We start from the raw sequence: 19249 nt of genomic DNA on the forward strand, positions 1-19249 counted from the left end.
TGGGCAACTCCTCTTCAGAGGGGTCATTTCAGATTTTGGTATGGGAAATGCGACCTCTGCATGCTGTGATGGGGGAGAGACCATTGGGGGATGGACTGAGGACAGGCTTCAGCAATGTTACTGAGTATGATCAGTACAAGTTAAGCACCAAATGGGGAGGGGAGGAACTGACACCACCTGCCCTCTCCACCCCATGCATCATCTTTATCTGGGGGCTACCAAGATATTGGAAAACTCTACCTTTTTTAGCAGACAACTTAGCAGTTAGCTGATAGGAGCACTGTGCCTAATTCCTATATAAAAGAAAGAAAATTAAATAATTATTAGATCCACTCAGCTTTAATATTAACATATTCTGACATCTTGTGGCAAGTCGCTTAAGGGATACTGGTTAGCCTTAAAATAGTAATGTATATTCTTACTTTGTTACTAACGAGACACACACACACACACACACACACAGAAAACACGGACCCCATCAGGATGCCTGGATGCTTTCTGAGCTCTGGAAGGGGAGTGGGGTCTAGTGGGTTACAGCCAGGGGACAGATACATTTCAGCTCTATATAAGAACATCAGAATGGCCATACTGGATCAGATCAATAGCCATCTAGCCCTGTGACCTGACAGTGATCAATGCCAGATGCTACAGAAGAGACAATCATCAACTGACTCATCCCCTGTTGCCCATTCCTAGCTTCTGGCAAACAGATGGTAGGGACACCCTCTCTGCCCATTCTGGCTAATAGCTATTGATGGATCTATCCTCTTGAACTCGTTTTGTTCTTATTGGAACTCTGTTATGGTTTGGGCCTTTCCACCATCTCCTGGTGGAATTCCACAAATTGACTGTGGAAAAAATAATATATTTTGTTTGTTTTAAATCTGCTGCCTATAAATTTGTGTCAGCTTCTTGTGTTATGTTAGTGAACGAATGAATAATATTTCCTTATTCTATTTTCCCGCTCCATTCATGATTTTCTAGACCTCTAACATATCTCTCACACCCTTTAGTCATTTATTTTCCAAGCTGAAAAGTTCCAGTCTTGTTGATATGGAAACTGTTCCTTACCCCTAATCATTTCTATTGCTTTTTCTGTACCTTTTCCAAATCCACTATTTTTTTTTAAAGATAGGGTGACCAGATCTGCATACAGTATTCAAGATTTGGGTATATAATGACTTTATATAGTGGCAATATGGTATTGTCTTTTTATCTATTCCTTTCTTAATGATTCCCAATATTCTTTAACTTTTTAGTCTTCAGACTGCTGCTGCACATTGAACAGATATTTTCAGGGAACTAGCCACAACTATTCCAAGATCTATTTCTTGAGTGATAACAGCTATTTTAGACCCCATCATTTTTGTATCTATAGTTAGGATTATATTTTTCCATGTGCATTACTTTGTACTTATCAACCCTGAATTCCATCTGTCCTTGTGTTGCCCAATCACCCAGTTTTGTAAGATCCCTTTGTAACTCTTTGCAGTCAGCTTTGGATTAGAAGGGATCATATGTGGTGCTCGTTGTTTGTTTGTAAATTGACTAGATGTTACCATAGTTTAGTCAGTAGATGGTGCTGTTTGTTTCATTGTTACTACAACCACTCTCATTATAGCAGTCCGTCCTTGTGTGCTGCCTCTGAGCAGGGTTAGAGTGATTCCTCTAAATTGCTGCTGTTTATTAAAATGCATTGCTACAGGGCATAAGCTGATCACTTCTGGGGATGTATGTTACGACTTAATTTTTGGCAGGTTATTTCTCCCTCTCAAACCTAAGCTCTGATTGGGCTGCCAATGATAGGAAGTCAGCATAGAGTAGATAGGCCAATAGTCTATTTTCTTTGCTCTTCATAGCGCTCCTGTTCTCTTAACACAAAATTAGTTTTTAGCCTTACTTGGAAAACAATAGGTTCCCATCTATTGATCTCATTGCATTAGGCCTTGATGATGATGTGATCTCCTGGAAGAAGGTTCTGCTCCTTCACTGTTTTGATATGGATGGAAGGCTCGCTGCATTTCCCTTAGGGTATGTCTACACTAGCCCCCTAGTTCGAACTAGGGAGGCTAATGAGGGCCGACCGAAATTGCAAATGAAACGCGGGATTTAAATATCCCGCACTTCATTAGTATGTTCCTGGGCAGTCACCATTTTGGAAATTGACTAGCGTGGAATAACTGCCCGCATCTACACGTGGCAGTGAAATGGGAGTTCGAAGTAAAGCCCTTAATTCGAATTAGCTGTTGTTCCTCCTGGAATTAGGTTAAACAGCTAATTCGAATTAAGGGCTTTACTTCACACTTCCGTTTCACTGCCACATGTAGACACGGGCAGTTATTCTGGGCTAGTCAATTTTCAAAATGGCGACCACCCGGGAACATGCCAATGAAGTGCGGGATATTTAAATCCTGCGCTTCATTTGCAATTCAGTTGCCCTCATTAGCCTCCCTAGTTCGAACTACGGGGCTAGTGTAGACATACCCTTATTGTATTGCTGCCTCCAATTGAGGATATCAACTGACTTGGGCTTCTACCAAAGTGCCTCCTGATTTCAAACACCACCAGAGTTCTGAGCAGTGGTTGATGAACAAATCAGATGTAACAGAACAGTGTTATGCCAGGGGTCTGCTGTTGTACAAATCAAGTAAGAGTTCAATTGGCTGATATCATTCCCATTACTCAGCTCCGAGAACACTTCTGAACACCTGAGGTGAGTCAGTTACCATCAAGTGGAAGCTATTCCAAAAACAGGTTCTAGAGATTGAATATGGGGCTTTGCTCTGGATTTGTGTCTGCATACGTCTTTCATGTGGAAGACCAGTTATCAGGCATTATTATTAATTTGTTTGTACAGTGTTTTTGTATTCTTTGTAGCTTTGTCAGCTACCTCTTTGTGCACTCATACAATTGTCCTTCCTTCAAAAAGATTTGGAATTGTGAAGTATCTTGCAGAAATCTCCATTAAAATGTTATGAGTCTCCCTGAAAACATTAGCAAAATCCGGCATAAACTCTTGCAGGATTCTCACTGGTGAATATCAAGTTATTGAAGATTAATCAATAGACAAGTCCCCTCCAAAAGAATAGACTTTCACAAGCCAAAATGACTTCTGAGATGTTTACTAGTATTGGGGGTCAGATTTTTCTCTCAGGCTATATCTACATTACAGGGGTTTTCCAGGACACCCAGAAAAGCTACACAGCATCCAAGGAACACATCTGCTTTTTTGGAACAATTTCTGAAAAAGCGGACGCGTTTTTTTATGGTCCTTGTAATCCTCATTGTATGAAGAAGAAGGGATATTCTGAAAGAAGAGCTTTTTCCAAAATTTGGCACTGTGTAGATGGGCCAAATTTTGGAAAAGCCTCTTCTGAAAAAAAATGGAAAAAGATATGCAAATTGTGGTTTGCAATTTGCATATCTTTTCCCGACTTTTCTTTTCAGTCTAGACATAGCCCTTCTGCGAACTGCTTACAGTACGAATTCTTGGGAACTGGGTCTAATCATGTCTTGGCATAGATGCTCCAGACACATTTTAGAGCATCTGTCTCATAGCTTCAGCTAAGCCAGGAATTAACACTTGGCTCCATTCCTCAGTAGCCTTTTAAGCTATATCAGGAAGGGCCAACTTCACAAGGTCAGAAGGGCATTGATACCTTTCCTTCAAATAGGTACTGAGCTGTCCTGCTGGAATGATCTGTTGTGGGACTTGTAGATGCTGAAATGTCACCCTGCAGCTCTGGCAACTACAGATGGCTCTTGAAGGGCATACGAATGCTTTATTTTAACAACAACAACAAGCAGAAATAATTTTGGTGGCCAAGTATTCTTGTCAACACCGAGTCTTGGTTAAGCCCTGCATAGCTTGTATAGTGAATGGCAAATCTACACAGCTAATTCTATCTTGTCTTTAGCCTGACCCTGGGCCATTCTCATGGGAAATACCTACTCCAAAAAGCTATTGTTTGACACATTGTTTAACTATAGTGGGGTGGGGAACCTATAACTCAGCGACCAGATCCAGTCCCCAGCTTGCCTGGATCCAGCCCTCAAGGCTTGGGGATATCTCCCAGCATCAGGGAGTTGGCACTGGCACTCCATAGGGTGGGATGTGGAGGAGCCCTGAAACTTGTGGCTGGAGTCAGACAAGCTAGAGCCTGATCTGACCTGACCCACATGCTCTGCTTGGTGAGGGGAAGAAGCCACTCTGTGTGCTGCCACTTTCCCTTCCTCTTCCCCTCTCCCTGGCAGGGGAAATGGCAGCACAGTGACTATAGGCTTTCCCCGCACCACTCCAAATGGGCATAATTATGGCCAATAGGAGTAGCAAGGGGTGGTGCCTGGGAGCAGCAGGGGATGGGGAGCCACACCAGGTCAGTGCCTCCCATTTCCCAGATCCCATACTCCTATCCAGCTCCTGAAGCCCCATCCTACCCACCCTTCCTTCATCCCTACCTCGCTCCTGAAGCCCTTTCCTGCCCAGACCCTACACCTTCTGCACCCAACTCCCCACTCAGACCTACACCCCAATCCTCAGCCTGCTCCTGCATCCCAGACCCACCAACTCCCAACCCCAGGGGAGCCCACAAAACCTACAGGCTCTGGTTTGCAAGTGGGGAGTGTCTTTCTACTTCTCAGTCAGAGGCCATGTCAGTGAGGGTTTTGATTTTTCTGTGCGTCAGTGGCCCTTGACCCCGCAAAAGTTCCCCACTCCTGCATTAAAGCCTACCCTACTTTAGGAGCTTTGAGGAAGTCTCCTACTGGTGCATCTTTACTGGTGGTTGCAACAATGGTCAGCTTTGGTATAGAAGGACACTGACATTCTCTGGTGTTTTAATTATTGTGCTGCTTAGAATAGATCTGTTCTGAGCAGAATTCAATGACACGGTGTTAAAAACACTGGTACGTCTAGACTACAGGCCTCTGTCACCAGAGGCATGTAGATTAGGCTACCAGACATAGTAAAATGAAGCGGCGATTTAAATAATCGCCGCTTCATTTAAATTTACATGGCTGCCGCTCTGAGCCGACAAACAGCTGATCAGCTGTTTGTCGGCTCAGCGCGGCAGCCATGTAAATTTAAATGAAGCGGCGATTATTTAAATCGCCGCTTCATTTTACTATGTCTGGTAGCCTAATCTACATGCCTCTGGCGACAGAGGCCTGTAGTCTAGACGTACCCTAGTTTTTACCTTGTCTACCCTAATGTTCTCTCTATTTCTATACCTGGTAGAACTGCCCTGGGAGATTCTGGATCTCATGTCATCCAGAGGTTGACCCTTCATCTCAGAGGTCTTTTAGAGATTGTTAGCAATTGGAATACTTATAGAACTGCATTACTTCATACTTGAACAAGTTAGGGGAGAGAGAGAAGGAAAATTGTTATCTATGCAGCTAGTGTTTAATATTGTTGACTTAATAGACTGGGTTATTTGTTTGAGTTAATTTGTAGCCACTCATGCTGTTTTACATAAAAAAGTGGGCTAGCAGGTAATCTTCAGATATAGTAATTGGAAGCTGTGTGTATGTCCTAAAGAGAATTAGAGTAAAACTATGGGTTCTTCTTTTAACACCCGTGATCTGTCTTAATTCTTAATAGTTTAACTGGTTCTGTGAAGCCAAAGAAGCAACTGGACACCTCTGAACAAGCTATTTTTGTAAACAGCTTTAGGCATTGAAGGCTCAGCCAGACTTTTGCAGATATGATGTGGCTCAGGTTGTATTATTAGTTGCCAGAATGTCTGGTATTCAGTCCCACAGTGCTAATATAGTTAGTCTGAAGAATTAAATAATCAGCTTCCCTCTGTAAAATGGGTATAATGACAGTGACCTTTTATAAAGTGCTTTGAGATATACTCCGGAAAATACAGTAGAAGAGCTAGATATTATTATTTATCTCTACAAACATTTCCTACAACTCCCTGAAATGATCCAAATCCTTCCTTGAACTGAACTCAGAGAGTTGTACTAGGCTACAGTTCATACTTAGACTTTCTTCTTTGGAGACAAAATCCTCTTTCTCAATTTAATAACTTCTATATGAGGGCAACCCAACTTTGGAAGCCCCGGGGGCCACAATGATACTCACAGCACATGCCGAGGACTGCAACTTAAGTTTGGTTGCATATTCATGAAAATATATATATGCAAATATAAGCAAATAGCTTCTTTCACACAATGCCCCAGCGCTCCTGGCACCTCCTTCTTGGGTGCTAGAAACGCTGACACCTTGTACCCATCTGTTCCAGCCAGCCTATCTGCTTGCATCTTTCAGTGCTCACCCTGCCTGGGAGACACCTCACTGTTGTGGAGCATGTTCCCAATGGAGGCCATATTCAAAGGATCCCACCCGCAGGCCATGTGTTGAGCCCTGCATAAACTCAAACCGCACCGTGGGCCTCAACCAAATGGGCTGCGGGCCGTATGCGGCCCAGGGGCTGTGTGTTGAGTAGCCCTGATCTATATGAATCATCTGTTGAAGCCAGGGAGGCAATAGAACTTGAAGTGTGCAGCAGTTTATTTCTGAGTCCCAGCTCTCTCATGATAGCAAACATAAAGAACACAAGATGTCCCAACTTTCCAGATGTCTAGATAACATTAACAGCTGAATGAACAGCAGTTGGTGAACCTGAAACAAGTCAAGATGGAAGTGATTTATTATTATTTATTAATAATAATATTTGCATCATGGTAGCACACAAAGTCAAGGGCCAGAATTAGAAACTCATTCTGTGAGGCATTGTACAAACACCTAGGAAAAGATAATGGGATGTTGATGGGAAGAGGGAAGCACGTGGAAGAACTTGTTTCCACCATAGTAACTTCCTGTATTGCAGTCATTGCCCCTTCCAATTCCTGAATCAGTTCTCAGATTGAGAGTCTCGTTGGGCTCCTCACTGCTAGTGGAATTCCAAATAGCCATTCTGTAAATAATGCGATTTGACTATGGTCTGGCCAGAAGACTGTACTGTCTTAGATTCACACTTGACTATGAAACTTGGTGCATTGGTGGCTTCCTGGCTTGCTCATTGCAATTTAGGAATAAAGCAATGCACCTTGAAAAAGCTCCACTGATACAGAATGCATCAGCCTGCATGTATAACACAAGTTTCTGTGAACACATCACCCAAATGCATTGACTGTTGAGTCCCAAACCTTTATGTTAATACTCAAAGGCCTCTGTGGTTAATCTTAACTACCCAATGAAGCATTTTTCTTTCCGTGATCATGACTTCAAACATCAAGCTCTGTTACACTGGATATATTAGATTGTGAGCTCAGGAAGCAGAAATTCATCAAGAACTGCATGAAGACAGTGGAACTCACTTCCACAAGAGTTCACAGTAATTGCAATCGGATGTTCTGTCTTTCAGGACAAAAGGCAAAACTCCATTTTTAGTCCTGCAGTTGATTCTTTTCTCTCACTGGTATAAATCATTAGTGATTTCATTGAAGACAATGATGTTATAGTGAAATAAATTTAATAAATTGAATCAGAATCAGGCCCAGCTGCTGTAATTAATGTTTAAATTGCTGAGCTTGAAGAGGAAAACACATAGCTTATCAAAAAATGCCAACTACTTCAGCCAACAGGTGAGGGTTTTTTGTTTTACAACAGGAAAAAAATGGAGCAGCAGCACAGAAACCTAAAATGGGGATAAAGAAAAGGCTGGTTGATAGAAAGTCCCATAGCAGAATTCCCTATAGATGAAATTGGCCAATGAACTCACAGAATGAAAGTGTACATCACTCTTTCTCTCTCTCAGGCTAGGTCTACACTATAGCCTTTTTTTGGAAAAAGCTATGCAAATTGCACTCTTCAATTTAAAGAGCTTTTTTCGATTGGTTTTTCCAGAAGAGGCTTTCTCACCATTTGGCCTCATGTCTTCTGGAGGAGCCCTTATTCCTCGTAGAACAAGGTATACAGGTCTCCCCAAAAGAGCACATTTGCTCTTCCGCAAAAAAAAAAAAAAAAAAAAAAAAAAAAAATTAGACATACCGAAATTGCTAATGAAGTAGGGATTTAAATATCCCACCCTTCATTAGAATAAAAATGGCCGCTGCTTTTTGCCGGCGCGGCACTTTGCCGTCAAAAAGCAGCGGTCTAGACAGTGATCGGTTGACAAGGAAAGCCTTTTCTGACCGATTTCCCTTATGCCTCGTGTTACTCCTCATTGCACGAGGAGTAACAGTTAATTCGAGGGAAGGGTTTTGGATCAGACTACCACGTGGTGAGTTAATTCAGGCTACCGGCTTTTTAAAATGGCGACTGGCCGTGAATATGCTAATCAAGCGTGGGATATTTAAATCCCACGCTTCATTAGCAACTTTGGTATGCTTCATTTGCATCCCTAGTTCGAACTAGGGGGCAAGTGTCGACATACCCTTAGATTTGAATGTGGAACACTAATCAAAATGCCTTGTTTTGTTAGGGAACAGAAACATTTTTAGATGGATCATTCTAAAATTAACCGTATAACCAGAGTTACAGAAAACAGCCTTTGCCTACAGTTAAATAAAACTTCTAAAGGGACCTGAGTTTGCTTAAGAGTGCCTAAAATTAATGTCAATGAACCTTAAATAAATGGAGGTAGTATTGATTGGCCTTTGAAGAGGATTTCCACATCTATTTCTCTTTTCATTTTCTTGTATTACCAGGTTTCCAGTCTATAGAAATTATGTTAATTGCAACAATAGAAAACTAACGGATTTCAAGTAAGGATTACCCATTCCATTTTCAAGTGGAAAGTATCACAGACACCTGTGTGTGATTTAAATACCCATAGGTTACAGTTCAAATAAGATGCTATTCCATTAACACTGCTGTTACTGTTGAGTCATGCAGTACAGATATTTTATCTTGCACATGTCTCGGCTCTCAGACCACAGATCATGTTATCACCGTACAAATATAGCATATTAGTGCACATGGAAGGCTAGTCACGCTAGGGGGTTCAAACAGATCTGACTCGCCATGAACTATGTTACAGCTGTAAACAAGCTCAGAGTCCCTATTAACTAACCGCAGTGCATATCCGGGAGCTCTGGACACTTGTGTTCTTTTAGTTGTAGGTAAGTGTCAACTTTGCTGATTATTGGCTGCAATGAGAGTTTCTTTGGATTTGTGGGCAGGGTGGGATGCAGGAAGGTCTTTGTTGCTGTTAATGAACTGCAAAAGTTTTAGCCCCCGTGTATATGAGAGAGAGAACCAAGACGCAGAATATTGAACTATAAGAGATGTATATGTTTTATTCTTTAAAGACAGCGGGCCAAATTCAGCCCCTAGTATAACTCCACTGATTTCAATAGATTTACACCTGGTACAAATTCAAGCCAGCGTGTTGCATTATAAACGCACAATGCTTATAAGACCAGATATTTGCTCTCTTCATGTCTGCACTGTAATAAACCTTTGCTATTACATCTCAAGGACATATGTTGGTGTGAAAATGATTTTCAATAAAATAAATGGTTGAAGAGATTGGCCATTTATTTTCACTGGCTGTCAAAATTTACAGAACAGAAAAAGAGTTATAGAACTTCAGCCTCTGATGGCCACTTATACCTAATCCAGCACTGGTAGAGGAAATCTAACCAGCTAATAGGTCTTTGTGAACAAAATGTATCATTTTAAGTTAAACACGGTGGTTGTTTTTAGTAAAAGTATTTGTCATGTCCATCACTGTGGTATAAAGGCAGTGTTCCTTACTGCAGGCTAAAGTGTACCGAACATCCCCAAGGCCCCAAAACTGTGTGAATGCCCGTTTGAACTTCTGTAGTAAATAACTCAGTATCCATGAGAAGGTGAGGAATGTGTGATGGCACCCAATGCACAAAGGGTCAGATCCTAGGTGCTGGGTCCTATGCCCCTCTATGACCTCACAAAGGAGGTAGAGAACTGCTTCAAGGCGGAAGATGAGGACTGCCCTGATGGAAGGTGAATTCCTAGGGCATATAAACCTGATGTCACCAGCTCTGTACCACTTGTTTCCTTCATACCAAAGCATTCTTGGGTGGGCTGAGGACAAGCCCATGATCAGGAGGAGATCATGCAGACAGAGCTGCAGTGTATTATCAGCCAACCAAGTGGTTCTGAGGTGACAACTCTTGATGGCATTATTTAGCCATTGGGGGCAGGAGTAATTTAGAGCTGCCCTCTATCTCTACACTATCTAATTGGTGTGCCCTAAATTCTTATACTGCACTCAGCACCATGGCATCAGAATGTGTAGGAACTGTGTTGGCTCCCATGATTTTGAGATGGATAGCTGAAGTGTTCCCTCCAAGTGCAGTAATGGGGGCAGATGTGTCTGAGTCACAGGTCAGACAAAGGCATTTTACTCTGTTCTTGCAACATAAAAGGCTCTTAAACAGGTCAGGGAATATCCCTCATGTAAGGAAGGAAACTAAAGAAGGATGTTGCAGCCTGTTTATTAAGAGCAATTCTGTGCTTGTAACACATGCTGTCACCTGCATTGGTTTTCATGAAGCTTCTGGATGGAATTCAGTGTTAGTTTAACCTATACAGTCTTGTTTGGGCATGGTTATCTCCCTCAAAGATTGCCACTCTTCCCATGACTACTGCCATAGGTGAAATTAGCCAAAGTGCTTTAGCTGGAATTCCCTTAAGCCACGTTTTCACTTTCTGCACTGGAGATGTGTCTTCTGGTGTTTGATTTAGCAAGTCTAGTTAAGACCGGCTAAACTGAACACTGAGGATAACTCTGGGTGACTCTCACATTTGCAAGGAATACGGGAAGCCAACAGGAATATTTGTTCCCATAGGCCTTTCTCTGTGAAGACAGTGCCAAACTTAGCTTAAAGTAAACCAACTCCAGCTATGTATTTTACATATCTTGAGTTGTATACCTTAATCTGGCCTTCCAGGTCTAGCGTGGACCTGGCCTTAATATAAATGAGAGGAAGCTGCAGGCAGGGTATTCTCCAGATATGTTTAAACTGAAAATATTACAGCTGTACATTGATGGAAGGACTTTTCTGTCAGCATAGATAATCCACCTCTCCACAAGGCAATAGCTATCTTGATGGAAGTGCTGTGTACACCAGTTTTTTTTATGACTTTGAGAGACGTAGCTAAACCAATGTAAATTCCTAGTGTAGACCAGGCCTCCATGGGTGATGCATCCTTAGTTCTGACCCTTGCTTCCTCATTTGCTCTCCCAGAGCCAAGCTTTGTTAAACTTCTGAACACATTGCAAAGGCCATCTTTTTTCTGTCTTTGTTAAAATTTTCATGGATTGTGTGGGCTGAGGTAGATAGATTCATGCATTGTCCTTGATAATGCTCTTATTGTGAAGATAAACATAATTTCTTGTAAACTTCTTGGGGCAGAAACGGTCTTTTGGTTCTGTATTTGTACAGTACTTAACAGCATGGTTCTTGGGTAGGAGGTTCTTAGCTGTTACCATAATATTAATAATTTAAAAATGTATTAATTGGAAGGGAAATGTGGATTTTTTTTAAAAATCTGTGTCACACAGCCTGTGCTGCCTGTAGTCATACATGCCAGGTACTTAGGCTTAGCAGATATTCATCCTGATGAAAGACTTGTGCATAAATGTTACAATTATTTCAGTAAAACATATGATAAATACCACCTCTTTATTTTTGGCCTTTTGAACTCTGATTCTATCAATGCTTATATACACGAATAGATTTATGTAAACAAATCCTCCCATTGACTTCAATTGGCCCACTCATGTGTAAAATTACTCACATGAGTACAAGTTTGCAGGACAGTTGTATTTCTGAAGAATAAGTAAAACAGAAAATCGATTTTTAAATCCCTTTATGTCTGGAAAACAAATGTGAAAATAACAAAAGCAGAAAGAATGAGAACAACAACATTCAGCTTCAATAGCCTGCAGCTATGAGATAATGTTGGAACTACATATTTATAACAGTACTTAAAAATCATTCAGCATTTGATACCAGAAGAGGACATTCCCCCTATTTAATTATTTAAAAATAATATAAACTTCTTTGAAAAATAGTGTGTGTACAGTGTCTCATGTTCCCCTAAATAGCAGGCAAAGATTTTACAATATTCTTTACAATAGCCATGAATTATAATTAATGGATGAGTTTAGTTCCTGATCAAACTCCACTGAAATCAATAGAGCGACACCAGAAATGAATCTGGCCCAATATGTTACATTTCATTATATTGATTAAGGCCCACAAAATTGCCCATATGTGAGTGTGAATTACTAGTGGTAAGATGATCTGCTTCCATTGACTCCTATATGCAGAACTCGTTTTTCCAGAGGTGATGCTGTTGTAAATCATACCCTTTGCTTTCTCTTTATGGTCCTGGAGTGTTTTTCCCCTAGAAGGGACGGTGCTTTCATTATATAGTAGTATATTACCAAAGAGCCTTGCTTTCATGATCTCTCTCACTAATACTTCATAAGACTGAATGAACATTATAATAATACATCATCTGACAAATGGGCATTGATGATCTGTAATATAATTCAGAAGCCAACCTCATCTATGGAGGAAGGTACTCAGCTTCAAACTCAACACTGGTATAGAGTAAACTTTACAGACATTTGAGCAAATGCTCTTCTGGCCTGGATGGCAAAAGCCCACAAAAGATATGTGGGTTTCAATGTATTCTCTACTATCACCCACTGCTTCCTTTTAAAACAATGAGCAGTCCTATGGCATCTCAGGGTATGTCTACACTACCCCCCCTAGTTCGAACTAGGGGGGGTAATGTAGTCCTACGGAGTTGCAAATGAAGCCCGGGATTTGAATTTCCTGGGCTTCATTTGCATGAAGCTGGCCGGCGCCATTTTTAAATGCCGGCTAGTTCGGACTCCGTGCCGCGCGGCTACACGCGGCACGGACTAGCTAGTTCGGATTAGGCTTCCTATCTGAACTAGCTGTACGCATTCCCGGGATTCATTTGCAACTCCGTAGGACTACATTACCCCCCCCTAGTTCGAACTAGGGGGGTAGTGTAGCCATACCCTGAGAGACTAACAGATTTATATAAGACATAAGCTTTCGTGGGTAAAACCCACTTCATCAGATGAATTGGAGTGGAAATTACAAAGGCCGGGGTATATATACCACTACTAGTATAACAAAAAAAAAGAAGTTTCTTATCAAAGGTAGGACCAGTGCTAATAAGGTTAATTCAATCAGAATGAATGTGGCTACTCACTGCAGTTGTTGGAGAGGTGCCAATACAAAGAGAGGGGAAATTGCCTCTGTAGTGAGATAACAAAACTTAATCCTTATTCAGTCCTAATTTGGTTGTATTGAATTTGCAAATGAATTGCAGTTCTATTGTTTCTCTTTGTAATCTGGTTTTGAATTTCTTTAGTAGAAGGATGGCTGCTTGTAAATTCATTACCGAATGTCCAGGGAAGTTAAAGTGTTCCTCTATAGGTTCATGTGTGTTACTTTTCTTGATGTCTGATTTTTGTCCATTTATCCAGAGACTGTCCGGTTTGGCCAATATATATGGCAGGGAGGCATTGCTGGCACAAGATGACATATATCACATTAGTGGATGTGCAGGTGGATGAGCCCCTTATGGTGTGGCTTTTGTGGCTAGGTACTGTGATGGTGTCACCTGTATAGATATGTTGTCACAGTTGCTAATGGGGTTTGTTGCGGGGGTGGGTTTCTGGGTGAGTGTATCTGAGGTGTGAAGTGTAGCTGCTGGAAAGCATTTGCTTCAGGTTAGGGGGTTGTCTGTAGGTGAGGATTGGCCTGTCTCCCAAGGTCTGTGAGAATGAGGGATCATTTTTGGGGACAGGTTATAGATTGTCTGTGATGCGCTAGAGGGGTTTTAGCTGTGGGCTATAGGTGATATAGGCTATAGAAGTTCTGTTATTTTCCTTGTTGGGTCTGTGCTGAAGTAGGTGACTTCTGAGTATTCTTCTGGCTCTGGCAGGTGGGTATTAAAGTTTTAAGAATGCTTGATAAAAAGCATGTAGATGTTTGTCTCTGCCTGAAGGATTGGAACAGATATGGTTGTATCTTAGGACCTGTCTGTAGACAATGGATCAAGTGATATGTCCTGTATGGGAGCTAGAGACATGTAGGTAAGAATAGTGGTCAGTAGGTTTTCAGTACAGGATGGTGTTTGTGACCATCATTTATTTGTACTGTTGTATCTCAGAAGTGGATCCTTGTGTGGATTGTCTAGGCTGAAGAGGATGACGGGGTGAAATTGCTGAAAAACTTTCTTGTGGGTCCATATGAAGAAAATGACATCAATATAGTGCAAAGAGAGGAGGGGTGCTATGGGACGAGAGCTGAGGAAACGTTGTTCTAGGTCAGCCATAAAAATGTTGGCATGTTATGGGGCCATGCAGGTACCCATAGCAGATCCGCTGACTTCAAGGTATAAATTGTCCCCAAATAGAAAATGGTTGTGGGTGAGGACAAAGTCGTATAGTTCAGCCACCAGATGCTCTGTGGCATCATTGACGGTACAGTTCTTGTCAACTTGTAATACATCCTTGTGTGGAACACTGGTGTAGAGAGCTTTTACACTCAGGGCAGCCAGGATATGTTTTCGGGAAGATCACTACTGCACTGTAGTTTCCTCAGGAAGTCAGTGGTGTCTCAAAGGTAGCTAACAGTGCTGGTAGCATAGGGTCTGAGGAGAGAGTCCACATAGCCGGACAACCTTGCTGTAAGGGTGTTGATGCCTGAAATAATGAGGCATCCAGGATTTCCAGGATTATGGATCTTGGGTAGCAGATAGAATACTCCTGGTTGGGGCTCTCGGGCTGTGTCTGTGTAGGTTTGGATTTGGTCCCATGCTATTGCATGAAGTTTCTTGAGCAGATAGTGTAGTTTCTTTTGGTATTCCTCAGTGGGATCAGATGATAGTGGCCTGTAGAATGTGGTGTTGGGGAATTACCTGGCAGCCTCCCGTTCATTATTTGACCTGTTCGTGATGACAACTGCACTTCCTTTGTCACCATCTTTGTTTATAATGTCAGAGTTGTTTTTTTGAGACTATGGATAGCATTGCGTTCTGCACTGCTGAGGTTGTTAGAGGGCAGAAGCTGTGTCCAGATCTTGACAGCCCTCTCAATCATGGCCAAGACTACTTCCACATCTGCTGGTACAAAGATGGGGGAGGAAAGGGAGCTGAATTTTGTTGAGGATGACTGGGGAAGCATAATGAAACTATGATAGGGAAGGTGGCAAGAATCCTTTCCACATGTGAAGGTCTCTAGCAGCTGCGCAGCTACTTCTGAAGTAAAGAAAATTATTTTCTTCTAACGCTTGCACTTACGTTTGTATAACTTATGTCATTCAAGGGTGTTAAATAAAACAACTCTCTCAGCAACTTAAGTTACTCCAACAGAAGGGCCGATGCAGACAGCATAGTGTCCTGCTGACATAACTACCACCACTCATTGGTGGTGGTTTAATTATGTCAATGGGAGAGTAGTATTTATCCCATTGGTACAGAGAAGCTACACAGGGATCTCACAGCTCCATCAATGCAGCTGTGCCACTGTAAGCTTGCTAGTGTAAACATGGCATTAGTGTCTGCACAACCCATCTGACCTAGAGGACTAAGGTCAGCATTCACATGGCATTGCTATTAGTGGAGTTCTGACTTTACTCAGCAGCGGTTTGAAGAGAGACACTGGGAGCTATTTGTGGCTTCATTGTTAACACTCAGATATAAACAAACAACAGAAGCTTCTTTACAAGCAGGAAAGGTAAAGGTCATACAGCCATCCAAATATACAAAAGACGCTGGCATCACAAAATACGTGACCCTTCCTTATGCCCAAGTTCAGAGGCATTGCGTCTCCATAAGTGTTCTTAGGATGTCTCTCATAAATGTAACGAATAAGTTGAACAAGTAGAGTTATAGGCCTATCAGTCTGCATATGCCTAACTCACACCCCAGGGTTTGGTTAGAGGAGACTGCAGTGTTTTGTTGTTAAACAACATATTTTTGTATTTCTTAATATGCCCTCTAGTATGGAGATATTTTGTAGGTTGAGAGAAAAAGAGCATTAAGAAAAAGCAGAATAAAAATAAAGTAGGGATTTGGTGGCCCTTACTCCCCCTTCTTCTTCCCTCCCAAGTGTTTTGTCTCAAGGCCAAACTATAAGTGACTCCAGTGGAAGGATAGGAGGAAACAGTGATCAGAGTAAGTACTTGGAAAAATGAATGGCTGAAAGCTTGAAAATACATATGAAGGTAAGGGACAGGCTATTTGTTCAATAGTAGCTTGACAGCTCAAGTCCTTTGTGTGTTTTACTAATGAACAATGTAATAAAAGTGGCATCTAATGAAATCTCAAGTGAAGCTTAAAAAAAAAAGAGAAGAAACAGCAGTTTTTATCTTGGTGAAAGCAATTATTTTTAAAATGCTTTCAGAGTTCTGTTTTGTAAGATTTCCTCATGTTGGCTCAGTGAACCATTTTATGAACAAGTAGGCATAACAAAAGCCCTCCATAGATAGATTAGCTGCATCTCATGATAAAAAAATCGAGTTGAGATTATTACATCTTCTGAGCATGACTCTGAGCATGAGAGAACAGTTTTAGTGATTTTTAGCCTGAGTTATACTTGTGCTGGTGTTGGTGATTTAGTGGGTTGTTTGTTTGCTTGCTTCCATCTGTGTCTGTACTGAACCGGTGGCCCAGAACAGGGTTGAGAAGTATTGTCCTGTTGGAGATGCTGTCTTTTTTGTGGTCTGTGTAGCATTGTAAACCCAGGTCTGTGGAATCTGCATTTGTGGATTCCATATTGCCAAGACCATACTTGTGTGTCCATGCTGCATTACTGGAAGCCGGTCTGTTAACTATGCTAGCTTGCCCATACTGCGCTAGACAGGCCTTCCAACTCAAGTCTGTGACTTGAGCTGTGTCCACACTGCAAAACAACAGTGCTTGGACTCAAATCTCAGCGTGACTCAGGCTTAGAACTACACCTTTGGGTACAGGTCCTGAAGGTCTGCTAATGCAAATCAGACACATTTGTGTGTGAATAGTGGGAGGTTTTGGGCTCAAATTTGCATCTGAGCCCAGGTTTACAATACAGTGTAGAGAGACCTAAAAATCCCATACAATTGTGTGTGTGCGCGCGCGTGCGCACGTGCTAGAAGAGAGATATTAGCACTCATGTCCTGGCTAAATTCTAATACTGTTCCTATTACAAGCAATGGGAATTTAGCCATTGACTTCACAGTGCTGCTTCTATGGAACTTTAAAGTCACCCATGCAAGGTCAAATGAAATGTTACTCCTTATAAAAATCTGGAGTACCACCACTGACTTTTAACAGGCCTTAACGTCAACGAAAAGGGTTGGTGGTGTGGACTCATTGTTTAAAAAATTGACCTAATGCAGTTTAGTTTGACCTAAACTCCCATTGTAGACCAGGCCTAAGAGCAGGAGCAGAGTGCACGTAATAGCACTGTGTTTAATTTTGTCTCTGCAGTTTCAGCTGGACACAACATACTTTATTTCCTGTCTGAGGTTCCAATTCAGAACTGTAATCAATTGCTTCTTTAAAAGTAGTAGGCAAGTGAGATACCTGGCTGAATGGAGGTCCTGTTGCTGTGGTCTCCTAAACAATTGCCACATTTCACAGATCAGTGATTGCATTTTAGTAGTAGATGAAGTGATTTCTGTATCTGATGAGACCCATCGTGCAATCCTTAACCTGCTGATGACCACTTGTGCAAGTAGTCCCAATGATTGGAATAAGGATTAGTAGCCCAAAAAAAGGTAATCAGGATGAAGACTGAAGTTTGGTGAACACTTTCGAATCATTTGGGATTGACAGGATTCTTATAAACTGTTGTTATTACTCTTATTGTTACTTGAATTATTAAAGAAAAATCTTTTTTGTTGGATGATACTTAAGTTAATATCTTTTGTCTATTTTCCCCAAGCAAGCTGTAAGGAACTGGATCAGAACATTATTTGCAATAACTGTTTTTATTAGGAGGTCGTCTTAATGATACACTTGGTTTTTTTACAGGAAAAGTTTAATGTCGGTAACATGGGACATCAGGTGATAATATTTGACATTTCTGCTGCAAGAGGATTCTGGGAAACTCAAGTGAAGAAGTATAAAGAAACTCAAAAAAAGGAAAAGGAAAGATTAGCAAAAAGTTCATTAGAGAAGTAAGCCAATCTACTGCTCTTCTATTTTAACTTAATTCATTAAACTTATCTGTTAGTTTAATTACATGCAAAGGATAGTCAAATGATCCTAGGAATCCATTTCAATTTAGTTGGTTTGGATTTGCTGATGGAACTTTGCCCCTCCCCTCAAATGACCGTAACAGAAATACAGAACAAATTGTATGTATATTGTCTTATCTTATTAGTTGCTGAACTTTCTATATAGATTGCAGTTTACTGATGGGCTATTTTGCTAGTTCATTGCATAGTTTTAATTTAAAAAGTTGATGTACTCCCTCCATCTATTTTTGTTCATGAAAAGTGCAATATGAAAGTACCGCATTTATTGTGGAACACTTATGAAAATATACTTGTGAGAGTCAATGTAAGAAATGTTTTGTGATGTTTTGTTGTCATCAGAAACAAAAGGGAAGAAATATATATGCAGGCACAGTGTTCCTGAATTCCATAAAGGAGAAAAGAGGGAAACACAAAAGGATTATCTTAGAAGCCTTCTGTTGTTCCAACCTAAAAGCAAAACAAAAAGCTTGAATACAATTCTGTTCACCTCATTGGTTCCTACTGGTTGCTTTATTATAGGTTACTAATGATTTGATAGTTTAGTTTCTTTGCGATCATCACCATGAAAGTCGCCGTAATATTCTATTGGGAAGATAGTGCAGGAATGGGCGCTGACTCTGAGTGTTGTGGGGCTGAAGCACCCTCAGAGGGGAAAAAAAAAAAAGTTCCCCACAGTCACCACAGCAGTGCCACGGGTGAGCTCCTCCCCCATTTTCCTAGTGCTTCCTGACTGCTGTGATCAGCTGTTTAGCAGCATTCAGGAAGGGGGGGGGGGGGGGAAGGTGAGGAGCATAAGGAGAAAGAGGTGAGTGGAGAGGTGGAAAGGAGTGGGGGTGGAAAGAGGTGTGTGTGGGGGGGTGGAGTGGATATGTGTGGGGAGGGGATGAATGGAGGGTGAGGGCAGGGGCTGGGAGGAAGGGGTGGTGTGGGGGTGAGGACTGGGGCAGCCCTTGGGAACACAGAAAGTCAGTACCTCTCAGTGCAGTAGTTGAAGTACTTTACTTTTATCATA

General features: G+C 41.5%; 1 protein-coding gene across 3 annotated transcripts in view; it reads left to right on the forward strand.

Moving 5' to 3' along the window:
• The window catches only part of LRRC2 (leucine rich repeat containing 2), a 361338-nt gene that overhangs the window by 249802 nt on the left and 92287 nt on the right, over positions 1–19249 (forward strand). For 2 of the 3 annotated variants that reach the window (XM_025187890.2, XM_075931850.1), the window contains exon 2: positions 18011–18156. In XM_025187890.2, the coding sequence (XP_025043675.2) occupies positions 18032–18156 (125 nt within the window). In that variant the 5' untranslated portion in view covers positions 18011–18031. Of the gene's footprint in view, positions 1–8939; positions 9076–18010; positions 18157–19249 lie in introns of those variants that run through there. The other variant, XM_006129375.4, reaches the window with a different exon arrangement.

Source organism: Pelodiscus sinensis, chromosome 6 (assembly GCF_049634645.1).
Source record: "Pelodiscus sinensis isolate JC-2024 chromosome 6, ASM4963464v1, whole genome shotgun sequence".
Taxonomy (NCBI): Eukaryota; Metazoa; Chordata; order Testudines; family Trionychidae; genus Pelodiscus; species Pelodiscus sinensis.